The 24,094-nt window shown below is 41.7% G+C and overlaps 1 protein-coding gene across 1 annotated transcript in view; it reads right to left on the reverse strand.

The window, feature by feature from the left end:
- The window catches only part of plcb1l (phospholipase C beta 1-like), a 119,714-nt gene extending 99,418 nt beyond the window's left edge, over nt 1-20,296 (reverse strand). Inside the window, exons 1-2 of the mRNA XM_080491361.1 lie at nt 19,946-20,296; nt 15,425-15,502 (exon numbers count right to left, since the gene is read on the reverse strand). Coding sequence (XP_080347487.1) covers nt 15,425-15,502; nt 19,946-20,044 — 177 coding nt within the window. The 5' untranslated portion in view covers nt 20,045-20,296. The remainder of the gene's footprint in view (nt 1-15,424; nt 15,503-19,945) is intronic.
- Nucleotides 20,297-24,094: the final 3,798 nt, after the last annotated feature.

A 24,094-nucleotide genomic window follows, 5' to 3' on the forward strand; every position in this document is an offset into this window, starting at 1 on the left:
GAGATCTACAAGCGGCTGTGCCCGACTTTCTGACCTGGAAGCATACAATTGAACATAAACATCACAGCAGCCCTCGCACGGTATTGACTGGCGGCCATGACAGTCGATGTCCAGTCGTAATCCCATTAAGGAACGCTCCAGTAAGCACAGCAGAATCCCTTACAGTGAAGTTCATTTGAGATATGAGAAAAGTCGATTACAAATTCAGCTGCCATACTGCTGCTTTGATCAGCATGTCCGTTTATTTCACTGCAGATAATAATTGAGGTAACAATAAGATAAAAGAATGACCATAGAGCTGATTTTTTTCACTCATTTATCCATGCCTTTTTAAATTTCATTATTATTTCCAATCATCAACATGCTGGCGTACAAAACCCAGGTCCCTAAGTACGACCCAACTATCCAGGACTGCAAGGTTTGGGAGATATGAATGAACTAAATATGAATGAAAGCCTCACCCTGCAGTCCCACCAAGCACGGATCAATAACGTCACATCTGCAGAGCTGTGATGTTGTGTCCTCTGCCCTCGGCTGCATGGCCCACTGAGAGATTCAGAAGTGGAGCATATTGTGCGGCCGGCTGTGCAGACTCACTGATTTGATCATTGTTATTATGTTCCTAGCAGGCTCAGGAGGTTAAGCAGTGAACATATTCTTCATGCGTCTCCTTTGAACCGACTCCTTCGAGCCTCTCGGGTTCCAGGGATCAGCGGGCTTCTGCAACTCAGCCCTCAACTGTCCGAACCTTTGTGAATAAACATAGAACTGAGTGCAACACCTTGGAGAAGAAGAGACTGTGTGCTGCCATTCCTCTTTGGAATTCAGGCCCCGATTCATACTTCTGTTGAAAATATGGCACATCAAGGACAGAAAAAATGTCCTAGTCATTGTTCTGTGCATACAAAAAAATTTAATAAAAATTAAAGCGAGCCATGCTTAACTTTTTTTCTTTTAAACCTATATACAAAAGGTGGACAAACCTACATAAAGAATTACATTCATAGAAAAAATGACTAATGATAACTAAAATTAGATATATAAAAAAAAATTTAAGGAAATGAAGGCGGTGGTCCAACAGTTGTGATTTGAAATATACCAAGAAGGGCTGCTATTCACTGTAAAACTTGAATGAATCTGCTCTCAATGAATATCTAATATTTTCTATTCGTAAGAAAGACATAACATCCCTGAGCCACCGAGCACTGGAAGGACTCTGCAGGATTTCCAGTGGAGAGGAATGTGCCGTCTTGCCAATAATTAAGTGAAAGCGATAACAACCAATTGGTTAGAGCTCACTCTGTTGTGATATTCTGGGCAACCAAATAAAGCAACATGAGGAGAAGCATTTACAATAACTGAAAGCACTTTGGAAATAATGTCGAAGTACTTCTCCCAAATTGAAAAGATCATTGGACATGAGTAGAACATACGGGTTAAGTTGCAGGGAGACGTCTGACATTTATCACAGCTATCAGTAAAATAGATTTGTGACAGGCGTGTCCAAAGAGAAGTGAATTCTATACAATACCTTGAATTGCGTAAGTGTAAGATGAGCACATGTTGAGATATTATGGATTTTGTTAAGGGTGAAATTGCACCAATTGTCATGTGACGTAACCCCCAACTCACCTTCCCAGGTAGTTAAATATTATCATCTGTTTTATCATATTTGTATTCATTATTTCCCGTTGACTTCAAATGAAAGTTTCCTTAACAGTCGATTGTGATCCTAACATTACGTGGAAACTGAACTCAGACCTCCAGCCCGACCTGGATGGGAAGCAGCTTTATTCTCTCCACGAGGCATCAGCTCCAGTGCGACATCGACATTCATCTTATCTCACAGGCAGGCTGCAACATGTTGATCTGTTCAGGCGGAGTCAGCGGAATTTTACTTCATTTACAGAATATTTCACCAACTGCTACGACGAACCAAAAAGCTACCCTAAGCCATTGCCACTGTCTACCTGTCTCATCGTTTTCACTTCAAGAAAATCAAAGTCTCCTTGGATGTATTGACTGAGGATGAACAAAATTAAAGGAGCAGAATTATTTTTTTTTAATTTGTTATCTAGTTTTATTTTGTCGAGTAAATTTGGAGTAAACCTCGACCGCAACTCCATCCTCGTCATTTCTTGAGGATTTGGATCCACCGTCTGAGCCTTTAGCTTCTGCACACGTTGTATCAGAGATCGATCTCTGTGACGGGGGGCAGGTGACACTGTGACCACATGTTTTTCAGCAGCATGTCCACAGCCAGTCTTCGGGGGTTCTGAAGAGTCCATGTTCAGGACCAATGGGAAGAAGTGCCACCTACTTCTTCAAGCAAGTTTAGGTCGTCAAAAATGCAGCAGTTTGTGCAGTAGGTAAAAGTCAAATAATATTTCCTTGCATTTCAATAGGGTCTCGCCCGGCTCTGCTCAGGCCCTAATGATCGTTATTTTTTTAATATAAGCCAACCACAGACCAACTGCTTTACCGGCTTCTGAGCTGCTCAGCTCTAGCACAGGGTGACCACATATGAAAGCTTGGAGGTTGAGCAGTCCACCATGGCAAAAGAATATCTGTGAGGTCATTATATCCAGACAGCTTAGCTGCTTCATAAACCAAGCATTTTAAAATACTCACAAAGCCTTTAAAACGCACCCCCGTTTAAAAAGAAAACTTCATTTTCTACAACTTGAATGTGAAACAGCGAATTCCACGCATCAATTCAAATGCAACAGTGGAAAGTCTGATGTCATGAACCTTTTTTTTTTTTTCTATCTCTGGCTGGACAAAGATGGGACTGCCAAATCAGAGGGGGATGAAAAAGCTGAGATTTAACAAGCTGACACTGACCGAGCTGTGTTGTGATGCAGAGTTCGGCAAACAGCTCCGCTCGGTCTCAGGCATGCAAATGTCTGGCAGTTACAACTGACGTCTGGCCTCCGTTACACATTTAAATCTATTCAAATACTGGCCGAGACAATTCTGAACTCCAGCCAAAGCTGCTGCCTCGGGGCCTATAAGCTACCGTGCCAAAATCCAAATGCTACATGTCACAGGGTCATGTTTAAGGTTCACGCTTCAACCAACGTACTTATTGCCTGTGATATAATACTCCTTTGTACACATCAGGGTATCTGAAAAAGGCATCTGACCTTGCAATTGGTGGATGATTTTCCTTCATGCTATTACATATTATTAATAATAATGAGAAAATCACCATCAACAAAGAAGAAACGACAGAAAGCATCCAGAGAGAGAGTAAACCAGACAGAAATACAGAGACACAGCTGAACCAAAACAGGGAAAAGAGAGAAATTGAAGCAGAACTTTTAGCTGACTGCAGTCTATTGAGCAGAGATAAAGTCAATTTACTGGCATCACGGTTAACCATACATCTCAGTGCTCCACATCAAAATTTCATTAGGCCCTCTCCCTGCCACCGGAAAGGTACCCCTGGAATTATTTTTTTAACGCTTGAAATGAGACAGGCTTTTCTGACAGTGTTCAAGAGAGCAGATGAAGACGGCTAAAGAGAAAGGCGGTGCAATTATTCCAGTCGCCTTCATTCAACTTAAGTCTACCTTTCTTTGTCTCATCCCTCTTTCACTCCATCTTTTACTCCTGTCTGGGTGCTACGCCGTTATCATACAAATATTCAGCAGGCAACAACAACCTTTGGTCTGTGCGAAGTGCGCCAGATGAAAAGAGTCGGCACAATGGAGATCAGTTCAGAATAAGTGGTGTTGAATTAGGGCAGCTTAAATGTAATAAATACCTGTACCCACGAGATGATGAGAAACCTAGTCATCCTTTTCACTCTGCTACCATATTCTAATGAGGCAGTCAGACAGAAGACCTTTGATTAGACCCGAACTGCCACCTTACCGTAACCAATCACACACTCCAACAACATCATCTATTCTGTGACCGGAGCTCATTTTCATTGGTGATTAATGTAGGCTTCAGATTAATATTCAGACTCTACAAATGAGTCTACATCTGCCTGTAATGTAACAAAAGTTAATCCACAGGGCTATGCAAGGTTTTGGAACATAGTATAATATATATATGGGTAAGACGCTCTGCGAGTTTGCATGTTCTCCCCGTGTGCGCGTCACCAGGAAGATTTGTGGATTTGGTTGTGGGTTTCGAGTACTGTGTACTCCGGTTCCCTCCCACAATCCAAAAAGACTCAAAATTGCCTGGAGGTGCATGCCTGCGTAAAACTGACCAAGGTGTACCCTGCATTCGCTCATAACCAGCTTGTGCTCCCTGCAACAGTATATATGAAGTATATTCAATATAGCGGGAGCCCACTCTATGACTTTCAACAAGCCGACCCTCCATTGAGGTCTATGACAGGAATGGGAGATGAAATTCTGAGATGACAAGATAATTATTTGCCACATGATGGTTATTTATTTATATTACACAATATTTACATATCTTAAGATGTCCCTGTAATTTACTTAGCTATTACTTCACAAACTATTTATACAGACTGAGTCACAAATGCTACTCTCCAGCTTCTGCTGCATCGTCAATTTCAGGCATTGACTGGTTAAGCTTATCAGCTAAATCCAGGGTTTTAGCTCCTCTTCTGAGCAGACCAGTGAGTGCTGCTGGCACTGCTAAGGCACCTCTGCTTCTATTACCCTGGCAGGCTCTGCTGAAGCACCGAGATTCACACTGAATACTTCTGGCACCAGGGGAACCTTCAATCAGCCAAAAGGTTCTCAAACAGCAAAAAACAAAAGACGCGCTCTTTCTGGATCGCTGCCTCCAAGTTTTGTCAACGAACTGCAGTTGTTCGGGAGAGGAAATGAATAGAAGTCCCTCATCCTCCTCCTCCTCTTCCTCTTTAGTGTTTTACTGTGTTGTGTGCTTGCCTACTTGAGCACAGTGCTGCAGAAAAGAGGCCCTAATCAGAATTCAAGGAGAAAAACAGGACTAACTCAAGCACAAACAAAGCCGTCTGAAGTCACCCAGGAACTGCTAATCCTAAATAGTTTGACAGTGCTATTCTCCATTTGACACATTTCCTTTTCTCCCTTTGATTCTCAGCTCTACAGAAAAGCTACTTTACTCTGCAGCGCCAGGTTCTCGGTCACTGTTCCTCCGCAATGACAGTTCTGCCCTGCTAAGCACACAGATTGACCATTTACATTCACTTGTTGGGCTCGAAGCCACCAGTTGTTCAGGAGACCTAATAAAAACTGTGTGTGTGTGTGTGTGTGTGTGTCTGTGTGTGTGTGTGTGTGTCATAACGGTATTTGCAGGTCCAGAGTGACACTGCATAGAGTGGTTTGTAGAATGCAGTTTTTTTTGTTTTAAGTTCCTGAAAGCCAATGTATTAAATGTACAGCCCAATAGCTCTGTTCCTAAAGATATCTTCACAGGTTCTCATCACTGTGTATTTCTTTTAATGCCTGGTTATTTCTGGATGGCTGACATGATGGACTCTAGTGCAATGTATATGTTTGGCTGACAAATCTTATAGGGACTTGCCTTGTTATTAGAAATTGCCAAATAATAGCCAAAACACTGACATACAATCAAAATCTTGGTAGTTTGGTACAGTATGAGGTTTAATTAATGTATTATTTGTATTTTTGGTGATATATTCATACATTATGGTTATTACCTTTCTGTTTGAATATACACATTTCAGAATTATATTGAAAACTGTGTGATACTAAGATTGACAATGTCAACACCAATTTAAAAACAAAGCAGTCCATGAATGAGTGTCTGTCAAAGGAGTATCCTACTTTGGTCCATAGTAAACTCGTATTGTATCCAGCCTCCCTGCCATTCTGAATTTAATAAAGTGGTTTATAGTGGTTTTACAGGTTATCATAGTCCCTGTTGTGACTTTGCATTTAATTTGAATGCAACACAACTACTGAAAATGGACAGTATTTTAGGCTGAGGAACAACAAGACAAATGCAAACTACCATTATATGTGACTACTAATGAGTTATTGACTGGTTCTTCCCACAAACACCATGAGTTTTCCATCAGTAACCTGATTATCGATCCCAAGAGCATCCCACACCAACATACAAGGACAGATTATTAACAATTTTGGGTGTGGAAACCACAATGATGGGCAAGCTTGCCGGATGCATGTAAGACGAGCTGAAAATTTCAATGGAAGGCCAAATCAGTGATTCAATGGGGACAGCACAAAGGAAGCAATGATGTGGGATGCTTCATTATAAACCCCTTGAATTTTTAAAACATTTTTTTGCCAACTTGGATCTTATATTTTTACATAAAAACTGATTACATTTTGAAAAAAACAAAAACAACATGTCACATTCTTTGAAGGCGGCTCGCTGTTCTGATGGGTAGAATGTCTCCTGTTCAAGTCTAGTTGGGGGACTGTTTGCATGTTCTCGCAAAGTGTCTGTGGATTTTTTTTCCAGGTACTCCCGCTTCCTCCCACAGTCCAAAAAGACATGCGTCTGAGGTTAACTGGTGGTTCTAAATTGCCTCTGAATGTAAGCGGGTGTGGTTGTATGCTCAATGTGTTTGCCCTGTGATGGACTGGTGACCTGGTTTGCGTAAAAGCACTTTGGCTCCCTGTGGTTGTTTTTAAGTGCTTTATAAATAAAGATGGATTGGATTGGAAACAGGGTGTACCCTGCCTTTGCCTGAAAGTTATGAAGTTCTGTAATTGTGGGGAAGATTTAAGATACTCATCTAAGTTTCAAAAATCCTGAAAATGATTATTATTATGTTGAGTTTGGTTGGTAAATCTAGCACAGAGCATATCATTTCGAACCGGAGCAACTTTACATCAGAACAGGTACAACCTCTCTTGGAAAGAAATATAATCACTAAATAAGTCACTAAAATGTTTATCATCGTCTTCATCTTCATCCTATTTCCCCCTTTTCACTCGGTCTCTTTCTCTGACGACTGGGGCAGATGAAATAGGGCCTCAGTGTGCCAGGCTTTAACTTGACAGAGGTCACAATTCACTTTCAGTGGATTGGCTACAGATTTATGCCTTGTCTCGCACTCCAGTATTGTGCTGACGAAGGTGGAGGAGGAGCAGCCTTCGTAATCACAGAAAATTGCTGTGTTGGGGGAAACAGATGTGTGAACTCCGCTATAACAGAGAGGAGAGGAAAAGGCTTTGTGTTTGTGTGTGTGTGCATCAAATGAGTATTAGATTTAACAACAAATCAACACAGCCTCACTCTTGCTCTGGTTTCTGTTTGGGGTCTCAAAGAGGCATAACCCTCACATACCAACTGCATGGTCTGAATTATGAACAAAGTGCACCGTCTTTCACCTCTGCATATCATTCGGGGCCATGTGCTGAGTACTTGTCCAGTAAATGTCCTGAAATTGGCCCCCTGCTGAAACATTAATCTCCCGTGGGAACATATCTAACTTTTGTTACAACCACAGCCTTCCCAGGAAAAATGCACAGCAATAAACACACACACACATGCACACACACACACACCTACATACAAAGGAACAATGATATCAGTTTCAAAGCGGCAGCATTCTTCAGAATACAAGCGGGGCAGAGAGAGAACGTGACATTTCCAAGGTGTGTGCGGTCGCATGGCAACTAAAACAAAATGCTGTTAATTTGACTGAGTCAGTCCACTTCTCAGAGCTGCATGGCTCCTCCCCCTAACCAGGCTCAACTAACAGGAGCAAACATTATTTTTAACCCACTAGAGAAACACCTGTTCTTGGCTGGACATTACAGGAATGTCAGTGTGTGTGTGTGTGTGCAAGTGTGTGATGATGCATGTGTTTAATTTTGAGCATGTGCATTGAAGCCTGCGATACTACACTTGCATGCAAACAAGGTAAGTCAGACAGATCTCTAGTTACCATGGCACTGTATACAGGATATGTAAAGTAGGCAGTCAGCCCACGCCAAGGCTGGAAATGGTGACTTAGTTGCTTATGTCATTACAATAATTCATCGTGACATGTAACTGAAAGGCACACTGGTGATGACTTTGCAGGCTATTTATACCTCATTGCTAAGCTAAATTATTGTGAATGAAGCCAAATAATTATAAGCTCAAAATAAAAGCAACACAGACTTGCTCATCTGTCAACAATTGCTATGTAATGGTCCATTTAAAAGTCACTGAGGCGCAAGTGTTGCAAAACTTGAGGCAGTCTGTTCAGGTTTGGAACAAGGAGCCATGCCCATTTTTCTATATTCAATAAGCATGGTTATTTAGCATTTCGCTCCACTGAAAAATGTGCTCTGTTATTTTTCCACACAACGGGATTGCTTCACAAACAAAGTGTGGATGTGCAGGGCTGAAAGGAGTCTGAATTCCTCAAATTCACCTCTTGTAACCTGTAACATCACAAGTGTTCAAATATGATGTGATGTGGATGGGATGTAAGTAAATTCACAGTGAAACATTAAGCGATCTTGTGTCCAGGAGTTGCTATTTTCAAAATATTAATATGTTAAATTATTCATTCCAGTCTAGGACAATCATTTATTTGAGAATCTCCAAGTCAAGTTTTCCTTTATTAACAAAACACTGTTTGTTTGCCTAGTCTACTATTGCCTAGTTTAAAGGTCATACTTAGGCCCTGTTGGAACAGCAACGTTTAAAGTAAAAACGCATAATTTTTGTGTATCAGAAATATTACATGTTTACACAGCAACATTTTGAAAACGATGTCCGTTTACACAGAAACAGCAGAAACGCTGCAGCTTTCCTGTTGGGCCACTAGTGGGTGCTGTTTTTTGTTTTTGTAATGAAACCCTACACACATGCATGCAGAGAACAATACGCTATAAACATTAACAATGGCAATTACACAGACATTCGTATGGACAGAAGATAAAAAGGTTGGCCTGGTATTACAGGTGACTCTCAACCATACACCTGCCAAGTCCCAGGACAATATGGACTGGGAGTCATGCTTCTCTCGGGGCCGCCATTGTTGATACTGTTCATCTACTCGCGCGTGTGCAGAAGAATTATTTACTACGGATGTTGTGCACATGCGCAATAGCAGCGTTTGCGCCGTCCACATGGAGACTGAGCCCGAGTGTTTTCAAAAAGTTGCGTGTCAGTGGCTCCGAGTGTAAACACCACCCCAAATTACAATGAAAGTTTTGAATTTTCATTTGATAAAGTTGTCATGAGCCCTTATACCCCTAATCATTTGCATATGTGTTTAAGAAGTTTGATCAATCAAAGTCATTTTAGTTTCATTGCTCCATTAAAGGTCAAATATGCAAGTTTCTTGCTACGCCACCCCCCCCCCCCCCCCATCAGGCGTTATAAACAAGTGAAGTCCTCTCTGTCTTTAATACAACAAAGAAATACTACACCAATGGTCCAATACGTAGTTTTAGTTGGCCCACTGCACAAATGCTTTATGTTCCTTCAACCAGTCTCCCACTAATGCATGAATCTGCTCCTCATTTTAAGACCGACATGAATTTGAATGCACAGATGTGTGCAGGTGCATAATCTGAGCCAGGCTGGGGAAAAAAATCTGTATCAGACTGAAACTAACACCTGCGTATTAATTTGGATGTAGCCCTGGATTAGGTGTCAGTTTACGGTGTCTTTGGCCCACAGTGTCGAGAGGATCACCTTCCAGTCCAACGGTTGGCGGTCGGTGCATTATTGGGAGAAAGTAAACAGTATGAAGTGCTTTGAGACAGCTGCAGTGGTTAAATAGCACTAAGTAAGATTTATGCTCCAATGTTCCAATTTTTGGAAGTATCTGACTGTAAAATGTAGTAGCAAGTTTTAAATACCCCCCGACAGCATATTTACAAGACATTCAATGTGCCTTAATGATACTTAAAATGTATTTTGTGATAAAATGTTGACATAATGTGACAACATCATTTACATTGAGTTGGGGTTTGCTTGTTTTACTACTACTGTTAATGTTACTTGTAATGTCATTTAAACCATTGTGATTATCAGTTTGCGGTTGGCTAAGGATCGATTTTTCCATCAGTGACTTTGTTTGTGTGTTTTCAAAACAGTAGATCGTTCAAGGTGAAGGAGAAAGCACAGAGGAGCTTAAAAATCCAGCCAAATGGACTCTGAACTAAACACATGCAAACATGGAAGAGTTATGACCACGGGAGTTTACATAGCAAAGGCCTGTTTAGAAATACAGCAGTGTGCAGAAATGGAGACGCAGCTCGCATCACACTGGACTCGCACATTTTTTTTTTTCCACCCGCTGAGGAAAAGCAGAGAAGGTGTAAGACTGTGCAACTGTATCGCACTGCATCAACTATTTTCAACAAGTGCAGCATTGTCCATACTCATGTTTTGGCAAGCAGCCACAAGAGGAAGTGAAAAATCAAATTAGGCTTATTTGAATTCAAGATGTTTCAGCTCATAGCCGGAGCAGCTTCCATTGATAAATAATCTCCATTTTCCAGATAAATCCTATTATAATTCAATAAAGGTACTGTAATACTCTTCTAGCATTTCTCCCTTAGAAAACTGTCTTTTTGAAGATGTGGACATATTCTCAGCAGAAATTTACTGAGAGGACAACAAAGTCATCCTGATGAGACATGCAGAGTCTTGAAGCCTTGAATCATCAGCAGATAAAGGCTACAAACTAAATAGATCTGACACTGCCGTCAAAACTCAACCGTTTCTTTTTGACCTCCAAACCTGGCTGAAGTCCACCGCTGGATCAAAATCTTGACAGTGGAACTGTTCACTGCATGGTTAAGATAGACCGTGGGGTTTAACAGCAAAGTCCATCTGTCACTTATCCTCTCTGCTTTCCAAGTTACCAGATCCAGTCAAAGTCAAAAGTAAATCCCAAAGCTTGACTGTGAAAACTCAAGTCAAGTCCAACGTTAGCCCCCGAACACGTCAGTAAAGATTAACTGTATAGGTGAAGCTGTCTGCACTCCTGGACAACAAGAAACAAACAAATATTTATCATTTACTGCAGTGAGGGCGTATTGGTTTTATGCCAGTTTCAGCCAATCTAAACAATGTACGATGAGTTAACTAATGTGAGATGAAAATAAACCATAGAAAAAAAAACATAGTTTGTCTAAATTCATTGTTGATTGTTCAGCCTTGATTCTCAAACAAAGCCCACAAACATCACCCGTATGATTTTGGAGCTGCATTGTTTGATTGTTGCTAACGTAGTCGAAGTAATAGTGTGATGCATCATCCTGTGTTTGTCTGCCAATGTGCGCTGTCTGCCAAAGACACATTGTCTTCCTGTTCACACGTTCTGACCGGCTGCTGATGGATTGATTTAAACAGTCGTCTGCGCTCGGTGGCGTTAAGAGCTGATTTGCTGCTCACAGTTTTATTATGCATGCTGCAATCATCAGGCTAAAAGGCTAAAGTCCATGTGAAGTCACAAGTAATTAAGTAAATTCAAAGTCAAAGCGAAATAGCTGTGGGTCTGTTTTGATTTTGTAAAGTCTAAAAAGTCATCAGACTAACAACTTCAGTCTGACTCATCTCCGATACACACTGATGCAGTGAATCTCAACCCGAAGGTTCAGGATCCCCAAAGAGCCTGTGTTGTCAAAATTAGATTTGCATAAGTCAAAGAAAACCGTAATAACTCATTTTACAGCATCCGGAGCAGACTTGTGCGTGTTGGAGACAGTTTTGCCCACCAGCGTTTAGCTCCTGCGTAATGTTTTGATAAATGAGATAGAGGCAAGCCAACAAGGTTGGAAAGCGCAAAAACATAATAAATAAAATGTAATTTATTGAGGTGGCAGGCTTGTGTGGTGGTTCGCAATGTCACTTCATAAGAATGCTTTACCTGGGTGTTTTTTCGTGGTTAATCTAACTTACAATTCAATAGCAGGCTTCCAGGGTTCAACACTGACTGAATGTGTTTAGATGTGAATTAGTGTGAGTGTGTGTGGTTATATGTATTCCTGTGATGGACTGACGATCCGTCCTGAGGATGGCTCCAGTTCCCCATGATCCAAACTTGAATGAAGTGAGGAAAAGATAAATGAATGGGTAATTATGAAAAGAAAAGATTTCTTCATTAACAGAGGGTTAAATGATTCCAAAATTAAACACAACCTCTCGGGGCTAATTAAAAATGAGTCATTTTCAGAAAATAATACAGCAGAAATACAATAAGGAAAGCTGTTTCCACCACTGGCAGTATGTGTGTGTGTGTGTGTGTGTGTGTGTGTGTGTGTGTGTGTGTGTGTGTGTGTGTGTGTGTGTGTGTGTGTGTGTGTGTGTGTGTGTGTGTGTGTGTCAGTCCAGTGGGCACACTCAGTACAGTTCTGCTGTGCTTCTGAAGAATCCGAGGAATGCTTTTACTCTACAGGCCATCAGACTCAGGCTCACACAAACACACACACACACATTAGAACTGGACAGAGCATTGTCGCTTGTTTAAAGTGGTCTGCTGAACAGATGTGCAACACCATCATGAACAAACGTCGGGAAGAACACTGGACAAGACATCTTTATAAACACACGCACACACACCTCTCTGCGCCAAGGTATATGGTAGGCGTCTTACTTTATGCCCTAATAAAGTTTTGCCCGGGCTGTGTTTTGTATCTATTTGAATTATTATGTGTGTGGCAGCACTGTTCTCAGCACTGAGAGACATAACAGGCTCACACACACGCTCAACATCAAACATGGTCCTATCTGTCTCGTTTCACTAGTTGTTAAGAAGAAAATACTCAAAAGAAATTCCAACAAAGTGTAATAATTTACAGAAGGCTGGGGATATAATAGGTTCCTTTCTCTTTTACAAACAGCGGCACTCTCTAAAATGATGGGGATGTGAGTGTGCGTGTGCAATCAGAGGTGAAGTCTCACTCAGCCTGTCTGTCTCTGCTCTGCAATGACCACTCGCTTATCTAGAAACACATCAAATCAATGCTGGCTATTAATTAGTCCAGCTCCGACTACTGTTGGTGCACAGGAGCAGAGCAGGGGCGGGCATGTGCATGTCTTCAAGTCCCTGTACGCAACAGCTGTACTCACCTATAAACAGAGTGAACTGGGATGTCCTCTGCAAATCATGCACTGTTTTCAAGGTTGGACTAAGAGGAAGTTGCTTGATAAGGCTGATAGAACCGATAGCATATAGTATTTCAGGTTTCACAATCTTGTTCCTGGTTATTATGAAACCTTGGGCCATATCGAGAGAGCAGGCAGACACACAATGCATTGTGGAGTATTCTCACAGGTGTCACGTTGAGCTCTGCAGGTGCAGCAGTTCAGATTTCTTTCTCTGTTGCAGCACTGCTCCGTCACCGGTTGAAGCCAGAACGGAGTGCAGGAGCCTCCTGAAGACAGGTCAATGTTAGAAAGGACACGTTTCGTGTTTTCAGTTTCAGTTTGACTGACTTCAGTGGCTTGTGTCCACAGTATCTGGACCGCTGGTAAAATGGATATTATAGGCTATCAAACGTATTTCACTATGTGGGAACTAACCACATTAGTTTATTCAATGCTACAGTCACAATATGATTGCGCTTTTATAGGCTGAAATGATGGTTGGGGCAGAGTGAAGCCATTTTCTATATTTTCCTCCTCTCTTTGTTACTTGATGGCGTACACTTTGAACCACTGAAGTGTACTTCACAAAGCCACAGAATGAAAAAAGGGCTCTGAGATAATTCAACTGACTTGAATGTTTCTTTGGTCATTATAATGGTCCTTATCAACCTCGTCGACAGAGCAATTGTAATGTAGCCACGGACAGCATTTATTATTACATTATCATATTCTATTTCACTTGATAACTGCAGCCATTGTGTCTGAGCTCTCTGGGAATGCAGGAGGCTTTGCCTCAACACTGTGCTCGACATTGAGCGCTTCCTGCTGCTCTTCTGTGCTTCATGAAGCAACATTGACACAAGCAAAGTCTCAGTGTGTAAAATCCTTTCTTACATGCAAACAAATAAAAGCAATCAAGATAATAACGGTAAACCTTGAATTCCACGACAAATCAAAAAGGGTTGTCTTGTCATTTAGAGTTGATTTGCTTTCCATGAACAGATTGCACGATACCTCAACAGTGCATTCATTTGAGTCACAACATGATTTTAAAAGGCAATCCCCCCCCCCACACACACACACACACAAAACTTGCGATTCCTCTTCAATACATGCACTGTGACAATTACAACAGGTTTCCAAGTGTGGTCACCAGTTTTTTTCTCATGGTGTTGCCATGGCAGTGAGCTCTGTGTAATGGCAGAAGTAACTGAGAAAGTTTGATAGTTTGAAGCAACAGTCTGTGAAATCTGTGGACAAATGAGGCCTTTGTAATGCAGCAGCTTTCCAAGCCTGGAGGACTGCTATCTTATCATGGCAACACAATTCATATACAGCAGAAATACATTTCTGAGGTCTGAGCTGCATCATGAGAAAGAATGATATTATATACCCTGTGTAAACATCGACAGTCTGCTCTGTTTCACCCCCCCTGCTGTGCCTGGAGATGCAGCCTGTCCGGTCTTTATCTTTCGCTGACACCCGCTCAGATACGTGTCAAACGAAATGAGACACGAAGGCAGTTTCGACTTTCGCTAACAACAACAAATAACAAAACAGATAGTAGTTGGGTGTCTTGGCACCATCCACTCGGTAATCATCCGGGTGGTAAGGAAATCAGAGATGCCACTGACTGATTTAATCAATCTAAACTCTTGTGTTCTTTACCAAGCAGCAGGGACGTGTTGTCAGCAGAGGCAGGGGATCACAAAATCAAATAATCTGAATATTTATATGTTGATCCCGGTAATAATGTAACTTCTGCATAATTACAAACATTTCAACAATTCTTTCACGGAAACGACCACGTATGTGTAAAACAACAGGTTAGGCACCATTGAGCTGAGCGAGCCATTTGTCTTTTGCTTTCTCGTTGTTTATCACCATTGTAATGTTTTCTTACAAAGTGAAATAATAAAGAAACAACAACAATAACACTCTCCTACTATTAAAGTAGTGGGTGAATAACCTTAAACAAGCCTCACTTTTCGTCATTCCCACACACACAGAGCTTTCAGGCAAACAACAATAAATCTTCAAATACCAACTTTTATTCATTCTGTAAGAATAACCCACTAAATTAAATGATGACTGGTGAGGGGAACATTTTTAAAGTCAACTTTATTGACTTTTGGATCAGCAATGCATTGGTCAATTACATATGTGCAGTCATATACCCATAATAATCCTATTTATTATGTGTGTATTATGTGTCTCATAGCATTGGGTTGGTTTGGTACTCAACCACACAGACATTGAGTAAACAGCAGTTGCAGCTGTGATCACACTGAATGGAACTTGGCACGATGATGTGTAAAACAAGAGTGTGGCTTGATGAGTGTTGACAGGGCATCCTCGGAATGAAATCTCGAGACTGTAAATGCCAGCAGTTGCTGGTGTGGTGTCTTACCTTGTTCTGGTCAGTCCAGTACAGGAAGTAACCTTTGGGGTCAACTGTTAGAGTCACAGGGGTCACAGTGGTAGAATCCTGTAGTAAAATAAAGAAAAGACATCTGGCATCAATGTGTGTGTCTGCTCACGTGTGTTTCCCTGCCAGAGCTCCGACAAACGTGCACACACAAGGCAGAATATTCTCTGGCGACACCAATGTATTCATTTTAACTGGATCAAAGCATAGTTGTTCTATTACCACTTGCATGCCAGAATCTGAAATGACATTAAAAGGGGGGATTTGTGTTGCCAGTATACACACAATCTTTTCCTTCTTGGGTTCTTTCCGAACCATGACCTGGCATCACCACCACTGACCAAGGAGTCGGAGTGTGTTTGTGTGTCTGTGACATGACTGTAATCATGAACCGCAGGTTGTTTCACAGTTGCTGTTTCCATCCCCCCCCTCCTCTCATAAGAGACAAATGCTTTTCCCCCAGTTTCTCCGCACAGACGGCTCCAAGTCTCATACACACACACACACACACACACACACACACACACACACACACACACACACACACACACACACACACACACACACACACACACACACACACACACACACACACACAGTTTGACCCTCAGGCATACATGGCAACACCAGATATTATTGGATGCTTCTATAAAAAGCAAGAGCCTTCGCCTTTTTCTGCGCGTCCACAGTGGCCGCGGCTGAGCTGAACAGTAGCATATTGTCCCCTTCAATCAGCCATGGCAGCGAGATCAGAGAGACGGAAGCTGCTTTTGCAGCGCAGAGCAAGAAAATCTTCAAAGTGTCTTCATGAAGCTTCTAATGATGTCCCTATCACAGCTTTTGGGGAGACAGAGCTGATGGGCTGCATCTGCTTCACACTTGTCACGTTTGGGTGTGATACGCATGCGACTTGCAGAGAGAAATGTTGTGTAATGAGCTGAACGAGGAGATACAGAAGCAGGCGACACAAGAGTCTATGTTGACGCGTAAATAAGCAGTAAAAAAATCCCCTTAGTGTCTGAAAAAGACGATCGCAGTTGATGAAACCTGACACCGCTGCTCTGTGATAGACTAGAACCAAAATCAATGAATTAATAGAAAAGAAACAATAAAAACCTCGACCAAAAACTGAAAAAATAAGAATGTGAGAGGAAAGTAAAAGAGGGAATCATTTGATGTTGGGAACGGCAAGGTGACGTTTGCTATGGCAACCCACCATTCCCGTGAAATCTATTAGAGACTCAAGAGGAATCGTTTTGGCTCTGTCCACATGATTGCACAATCTTTGCAGGCTTGATTGAATGACAAAAGATGCAGCCCATACCACTGAATGCATGCAGCATACACAGTATTTATAGCTCCAGGGAAGGAAAAAAAAGAAGCCTCAGTATTTACACAGTGTCTCTTTCCACATCCTGCTCATGTCTCTGATATCCAATCAACTTCAAATTCGTACAGCCCTTTTTCTCCAATTTAGATTAATATCTCATTCTTATCTTCTAAAAAGTTCCGAAATGATAAAAAAAAAAAATCCTGAATATGCAACTTCCCAATCAATAGTTTATATTTCCAGTAAACTATTTCAAGGATTCATTTGCTCGACATGAACAATGGGCTGTGTGTGGGGAAAAGACGTCACAGGAAGAAATAAAGGTGACTTGAGAACACAACGAATCAGCCTCATGATATGAAGGCAGTCACTTTCACAGACTTCTTTCTTAATGCTTCATCTCTCCATGGTCACTGCCACAAATGCATTAAGCCATTATGAACTCTTAGCAGAAGAGCTGCAGAATTTTTTTTAAATTAAATAAATAAATAGAAAAGCACTGTGGATTACACTTGAGAGTGATTTGCTTTGATTAATACCTCCAAAGGGGCACTGCTTGTGTCATTTTTACAGCCATTTGACGATTGTGGTAATTTGTCATCAGTGTGACAGCGCTAGGCAGCAATGTCTTGGCTTTCTGCTGAATTAAGATGAGATTAGTGACTGACTTGCGAAAGTACAAACAGCCTGAAGGAAACGATCCCAGCCACGAGACACTGCCATCAATTTTAGTGAGGAGTCTGTACTATTAGCCGTCACCTGGGGGGGAGTGGAGGAGCGGAGATTTGGGCTCAGCACAGTTCTGTTCTCTATGCTAATGACATATTCTGCCACTTTTAAAGGATTTCAAGCTCCCCCGTGGAGCCTGATAATATCTTATTCAACGAGCATCAGACCAAAAGGAGCCTAATACAAGTTTAAGCTTAAGAAAATATCCGTACACAAACGCTGCGCCATCACTCGCAAATTCCACATCTTGCCAGTCTCCGTCAGTGATCGTTAAGACGAAGGGTGGCTTTTCCGAGAGGATCTGGATGGCTGCCCGCACTCCATTCTCTCCCAACAGAGAGCATTTATCTGCACCTCATGTGCCATTTGAACTGACAAATAATAACACAGTCCGGGGCCACATTTTAACCCATAGCACGGGATTTCATGAGCTGCTCAAGCAGCCCGCTCTCCACAAGTGGCAGCAGAATAGAAAGAAGGAAAACAGCTCGACGTCTGTGCCTGTCTGCATGAGACAGGCCGGGGAGGTCTGGGGAGTTTGAGGCAAACATTTCGAGAGGTTTTTCTGATTGCTTCTCTATTCTTTTTCAACAGCCAGCCACCGAGCACAGTGTGCTGTCGACAGTGGTTTCCCTCACCAGCTCAGACACTTCGTCTTGTTCTTCTTCTTAAAACTCATGGGTGCTGTTTATTCAGTGCAGTACACCACTCATGCACAGTAAACAAAACTTTTTTATGTCTTCAGCAGTGAAAAGAAAATTTGTAATTTCTATTGAAATGCAAAAAAAAAAAGAATCCCCTGGAGTAAAGCAATGAATGAAAGCGCACACATATCAGGGTTTTTCTGCTGTTTGTACATTTTTCTCTTGAAAGAGGTTAAAGTGGAGCTCAACATCCAGAGCAACGATAAGAAGAAAATGGTTCAATTCAATCCTCTCCCACTGACAATTTATTGTAGCTTTTTTTTTTTTTTTTTTCTCCCTCTCTCAGTCTAGCTCAGAAATCCTCTCTGGTTCTTTCCATGAAATGATACAGGGTGGGAAGAGGAAGGAAGGAGTGCATGGGAAATGAAACAGAGACGGTATCTGTGACTACACTGTGTGTTTTTCACAGGAAAAGGCCTGGTGGGCATTTGGTTCTAGAGATAGGCCCACATGCAAAAACTGCATTACACAAACATAGCTGTGAGTGGGGAAACAGACACACATCACACCCCTTCTCACAACAAACCAGAGAGAGAGAGAGAGAGAGAGAGAAAGAGAGAGAGAGGGAGAGATAGAGAGAGAGAGCGGAAGGAATGGGCACTCATTAGTGATTACTACTTCAGGAATTACTCGAGTTTCCTGATACTTTAGGTTGATGATTGACAGAGTGGTAGGTTTGCGTGTGTGCATAATTTCCTCCTCTGCCATCTGCACTGACTGCATTCACACTTTTGAGATCGCTCAGCCACCAATGCCATCTGTGCTGTGCACGGCTCACCTGAGCTCAGATGACCTGGATATGTATTTGTGAGGATGATCTCATGAAATGGTGCTTTCTATATTGTATTGCAGGACGTGTCTTTATGTGCGGTCATTTTCCCGAGTGATTACAACCGTGCTCAGGTTGAAATTGTTACATCATAAAAGCATTCATAAATGTTGAAAAGACCAGATAAATGCATGCTGTTATATTGTTAGAAAGAGGAATCCTCGTTGTGTGTGGAGGGAGCAACAGTAATCACGGCATTGGACATGAAAATAACTGTTAAGTGCAGTAAGGTCACTCCATGTAGACTCAATTTGAAGTGCACTGGCCATATATGATTTTTTTTTTCTCAGGATGCATGGATTTACTTAAGGTGTAGTGCAGGCATACCTGTCTGCTGAAAGGCTACTAGTCAGTGCAGTGTGTGGACACTTTTAATCAAGGTCATTTCACTACAGCTTGGCATGCTACCAAGAATGACAATGACATAAAGCATAGTTTAAAAGAAAATTCTATTTAGACTACAGCTCCTTGACACACTTATTTGTTGTAGTTAATTGTTGTTTTTTTTAAGGAAACTTCCCAGTGAGAGGGCTGAGGATGGTAAGGATTAGTTCAAGAGCTTGATTTAAGGAGCAGATTCACACACAGGCATCGGCGCGCACCCACCCGCGCGCGTGCACGTACAATTATTGTAAATTGGGCAAAAATGTAAACAAAGCGCACGTCAGTGCGCACTGTAGCCGTCGTATCTCTGAACCGCAGAGCAGGAAGCCAAACGCAGTGAGCCCTCTGTCCTCCTTGACAGTGCCATAAATCTGTCGGCTACTGTTGCACGAGGAACCTATGGATTGTGTAATACGGGCAAGCGCATGCAAATCACCCATGCAAAATCATCCAACAGTGAGTTGAAAACAATAAGAAAAGATAGGAGAAGAGAAGATGAACTGCTGGCCTGTCTGGCCATTACTTACATCATCCCATTTCATAAATTTGTTGCCCTTTCTGAGGCTCTCTGGCACGGACACTGGCTTGAGCTGCAGCGCATGAACTCCAGGCTGTGCCCCGGCCATTGACTCATCTACTCTTCTCGACGCACGGGCAGACGGGGCTGAAGATCACTCACTCCACTCTCTTCTATTCTTATTTCCCGTCCCGTCTTTTGTTAATCTGCTTTAAAAGCAGCCTGGCGGAAGCCCACTACTGCTGCCAGTGTGTCATGCCCGCACTGACGGCGGCGGTGGCGCGTCTCGGCTTTGGAGAGCTGTGGAGGCGGACGCAGGCGGAGCGGAGCCACTGACTGACTGAGCGGCATGCAGCGAAAGACAGGAGGACAAGAGAGCGAGAGAGAGAGAGAGAGAGAGAGAGAGAGAGAGAGAGAGAGAGAGAGAGAGAGAGAGAGAGGGAGAGAGGGAGGGAGGGGGTGGGTGTAAGGGAGAGCAAGAGGGGGCATTTGGATGAGTTGCACGTCTGGCAAATTGCACTAGTCAAGGCAGGAACGGGATGGAGAATTGTAGAGATCGAGCGCCTCCGTGCGTCCGTGGCAATAAGACTTGTATAGTGGCATCAAAGCCTTTAAGAGAAAGGCTTTTCGAAAACGGAGCTTGAAATCAAACTGTCCAAGGGCTGGTCCAATGAATAAGCATTTGTCTCTTTGGCAATAAAGGCTTTCACCTTAAATGTAGTATCAATAATAGGCATCAAAGTTTAGTTATTTGGTTGCGCATGATATGATTTTATTCATATCTCTCATTTTACTTAAACATTAACTGAAAAAATAGAATTACTATTATTTTTGGCCTTCTTTCTACTTGACTTTATATTGAGAATGTTCTGTGTGTTTGTACTTCATTAATGGGTTTCTCTCAAGAACAGTGTTATGATGAGTTCAGCCTGCATGCTGAAAAATGTATCGCCCTCCAAGGAGAACATGTGAAGGAGCTCTTGCAGTTGACATGATTTTAATGATTGCTGATTAACTCAAACAAACCAGAATAACCAACCACTTCAATTCCAACTTAACCAAAGCAACTTCAGCTGAACGTATAATGAGTGAATCAGTCATTAGACCGACTTACACAGTGCAGACGGCTCTAATGTGTCACAGCAATACCACTACAACTAAAAAGCATCCTCATGAAAAGAGATCATTAAAACTAATGCCCAAGTCACTCTCTCAGTTACATTCTCAGCCAGATTAAGAATCATTTTCAAGAGACATGTCTATTAACTGTATTCAAGTGCAAATTTGTTGTAACTGTCCTAAGAGTGATGACTTATAACGTTTCCAAAACCTCTCAGTAGATACAAAGTTGTAGTTCACCTGACATTGAGCAGTGTTGGCCTTACACCACATAACAGAAAAGTGACATTCTCAGGGAGATACTGTCTGTTCTAGGGAGCAAAACCACATTTTCTAGAATGTACGTTTTGTGATGACTTTTGTATTTAAACTTCGTCCAACCTAAATTGTGTTCCTTATGTGTCTCTATTTCACAGCAGTTGAACACGGATTCTTATGAAAGTCACTGTTTATTGTGTGTAATAACAGCTGGTTTACCTTGTTGACTGCAATTTAAGAAAATATATTTGATTATGTAACTGGATGCAGTCTTGCGTAAATTACTTCAAATCAATACTTGATTTGAATTTCTAGTTACTTTTTAAAAGTAGCGGTTACTAACAAGTTGCTGAAGATGAAATGTCATTGGTTGATTTGAAAGTGTGGGTCAGTCTAATGACATATATATTTATTAAGTTCAACTGGTGCTACATCAATTTGTTGGAAGTGAAGTGTTGGTACAAACATTATTTTGGCTTGTTTGAGTAATAGTCAGTTTTCAACTGCAACGGCTCCACTGCACACACTCCTGCAGGGAGCGTCTGACTTTTGGCAGTCATGCAGAAGTCAGCATAACACTTGTTCTTCAAAGAAAGGGATTTATCAACTGATGACAACTAAAAGAAGCAGCAACAAAGCAGATCCAATATACTATCAGCATGCAGACAGCTATTTAAGGCCATAACTTCATGCGACATTTACTGTGGATACAGACAGATATTAATGTTGCTGACAGTTGGACATTTTTTTATAAGAGAGTTTGTGATTAATGAGGCAGTTTCACCAGTAAACAGGAGCTTCGGTTAACTCTGATGGCAACAGGAAGCAGGACTAAGAGAGGCAGCAGCACCACAACTCTTTTTATTCACAAGTCATAATTGTAATTTGACACTATTGTGTCACGGCCAAATTATGTATTTGACGTGAAACCATGCATGTTCTGCTTGTGACACAAGGAACGACTTTGCATCAAATCCTGAAATCCTAAGCTTAAATGGTGACACTGACAGAAATGTCAGAAATGTTGAGACTGCATCTCGGTCACCCGTCCAAACGAGAGCAGGCTCATGCAGCACTGATAGTTTGCTAGATGCATAAATGAATGATGAGAATAGAAGAACAGCGATAGCAGCCATCAATAAGATGAATGAGGGTGTCACATGGTAAATTAGGTAGCGGTTTGTTTTTGGGACGGGCGTTGAGGGGGAAAGTAAACCCCTACAGATTTGATGTTTGCAATCCGGGCTGAGGTTTTGCAAATGCATTCATGAAAGCTGCATATCTTCAATCATCGTATGAACAATAAGACTCGAACCTGTATCTATGGTAACAGGTGCTGCCGTGTTGCTTGCTAATTTAAGAAATCAGTCCACGCCCATCAGCGAGGCTACACACTGATTTCTGTTTCAGTGCCCACACATGGCTCTGGGCAGTTTTCACTTCCTCATGACTAAACTTCTCCGAAGTCTGGAAGTAAAGAGTGCCTCACCGCCTTTAGGGCTTTTTTAACTTTCATATTAAATAAAACATGGGAGTCCTCCGGGCTTTGTACCACCCACACTGTGTGTTTTCCACAATCTCTAAAAACTGAAAAAAAAGGGATACTATTTGAGTCTCCCCCATGTGTTGTGCTCTCTGGTCAGTCCTGGGCTGTCATGGACTCACAGGCATGTCAAACCTCTCCGACCTGTTATATCCTGAAGGACGCCTCTCATGCTAGTCGTAGCAGTAGTTTGCTTTGAGTTTGCCTATTGTCTTTAATGATTGATCGACAGTGACAGTTTGGGGAATGGGCTTTCAAACGAGACAAAGTAGGGTGATAAGTCAGTGATGTAAAAGAGGGGATGAATATGATGGACAACGACAGAGAACATAGAAAGGGAAAGGCCATGGGGGGAATCGCATTCATTGACTGTTTTTAATGAGTCAGTTCCAATGTCGAGGCACAAATATCAGCAGAAATAACAAACGTACAAGATCCTGTTTTACCAACGACAAAACACGAATGTTTTTGTACCCAGAGTGAGTCATTCTTTTCCTCCATGCCTCAGACTTTGGTATCTGTCATCCGTCTTCCTATCAGCCCCTGGGGTATCAGCTCACTCTAAAATCAACCACAGCACTCTCACACAAAAGAAATCGGCCCACAAGATGGAGAAATAATCCAATTGTCAGTATATAAAAGTACTAGAACCCCCAAATCTTCTTTTGTTACCTTTGGACTGAACTTGTTCTTGTCAGTCATCGGTTTCTTTTCATAGTAGGTGACATAGGGAGTGCAGTCATTGGGATTTGTTAATTATTATAGCCACAAACTCACACACCCTCACACTTACCATGTGATGGGTTTTACACAGCTTTTGTAAAAGTGACTCACTGAAAAAAACAAAAAAATTCCACTCATCTCAGAGACTCCACTGAATTGTTTCCTGATCTGACTTTCAACAATGAAGTTCATGTTTCTTCAAGCTGCTTTCAATGTCATCTTCACGACAACACTCCTCTTATTTCCATTCAGCTGAGCACAGAGATTTGAGTGGCAGTGTGACAGAGACAGAGAGTTACCCAGCTGGGGTGACATTGTATGTCAGCTTCAAATCTCGTGCATCAGATCGTATATTATATAACATACCAAATATTCATTTCTTTTTCCTTTGAGAAAGACTTGTTTTACATGCTAGGAAAACATGTATTCAAAGAAATTTATATTGAAATCACATCAAATTCTAATCCTGATTTCTAGATTACATGCAAATGACAACTAATACCTGCATTGACATGG

The sequence above is a fragment of the Lipophrys pholis genome (assembly GCF_963383615.2).
Source record: "Lipophrys pholis genome assembly, chromosome: 21".
Taxonomy (NCBI): domain Eukaryota; kingdom Metazoa; phylum Chordata; class Actinopteri; order Blenniiformes; family Blenniidae; genus Lipophrys; species Lipophrys pholis.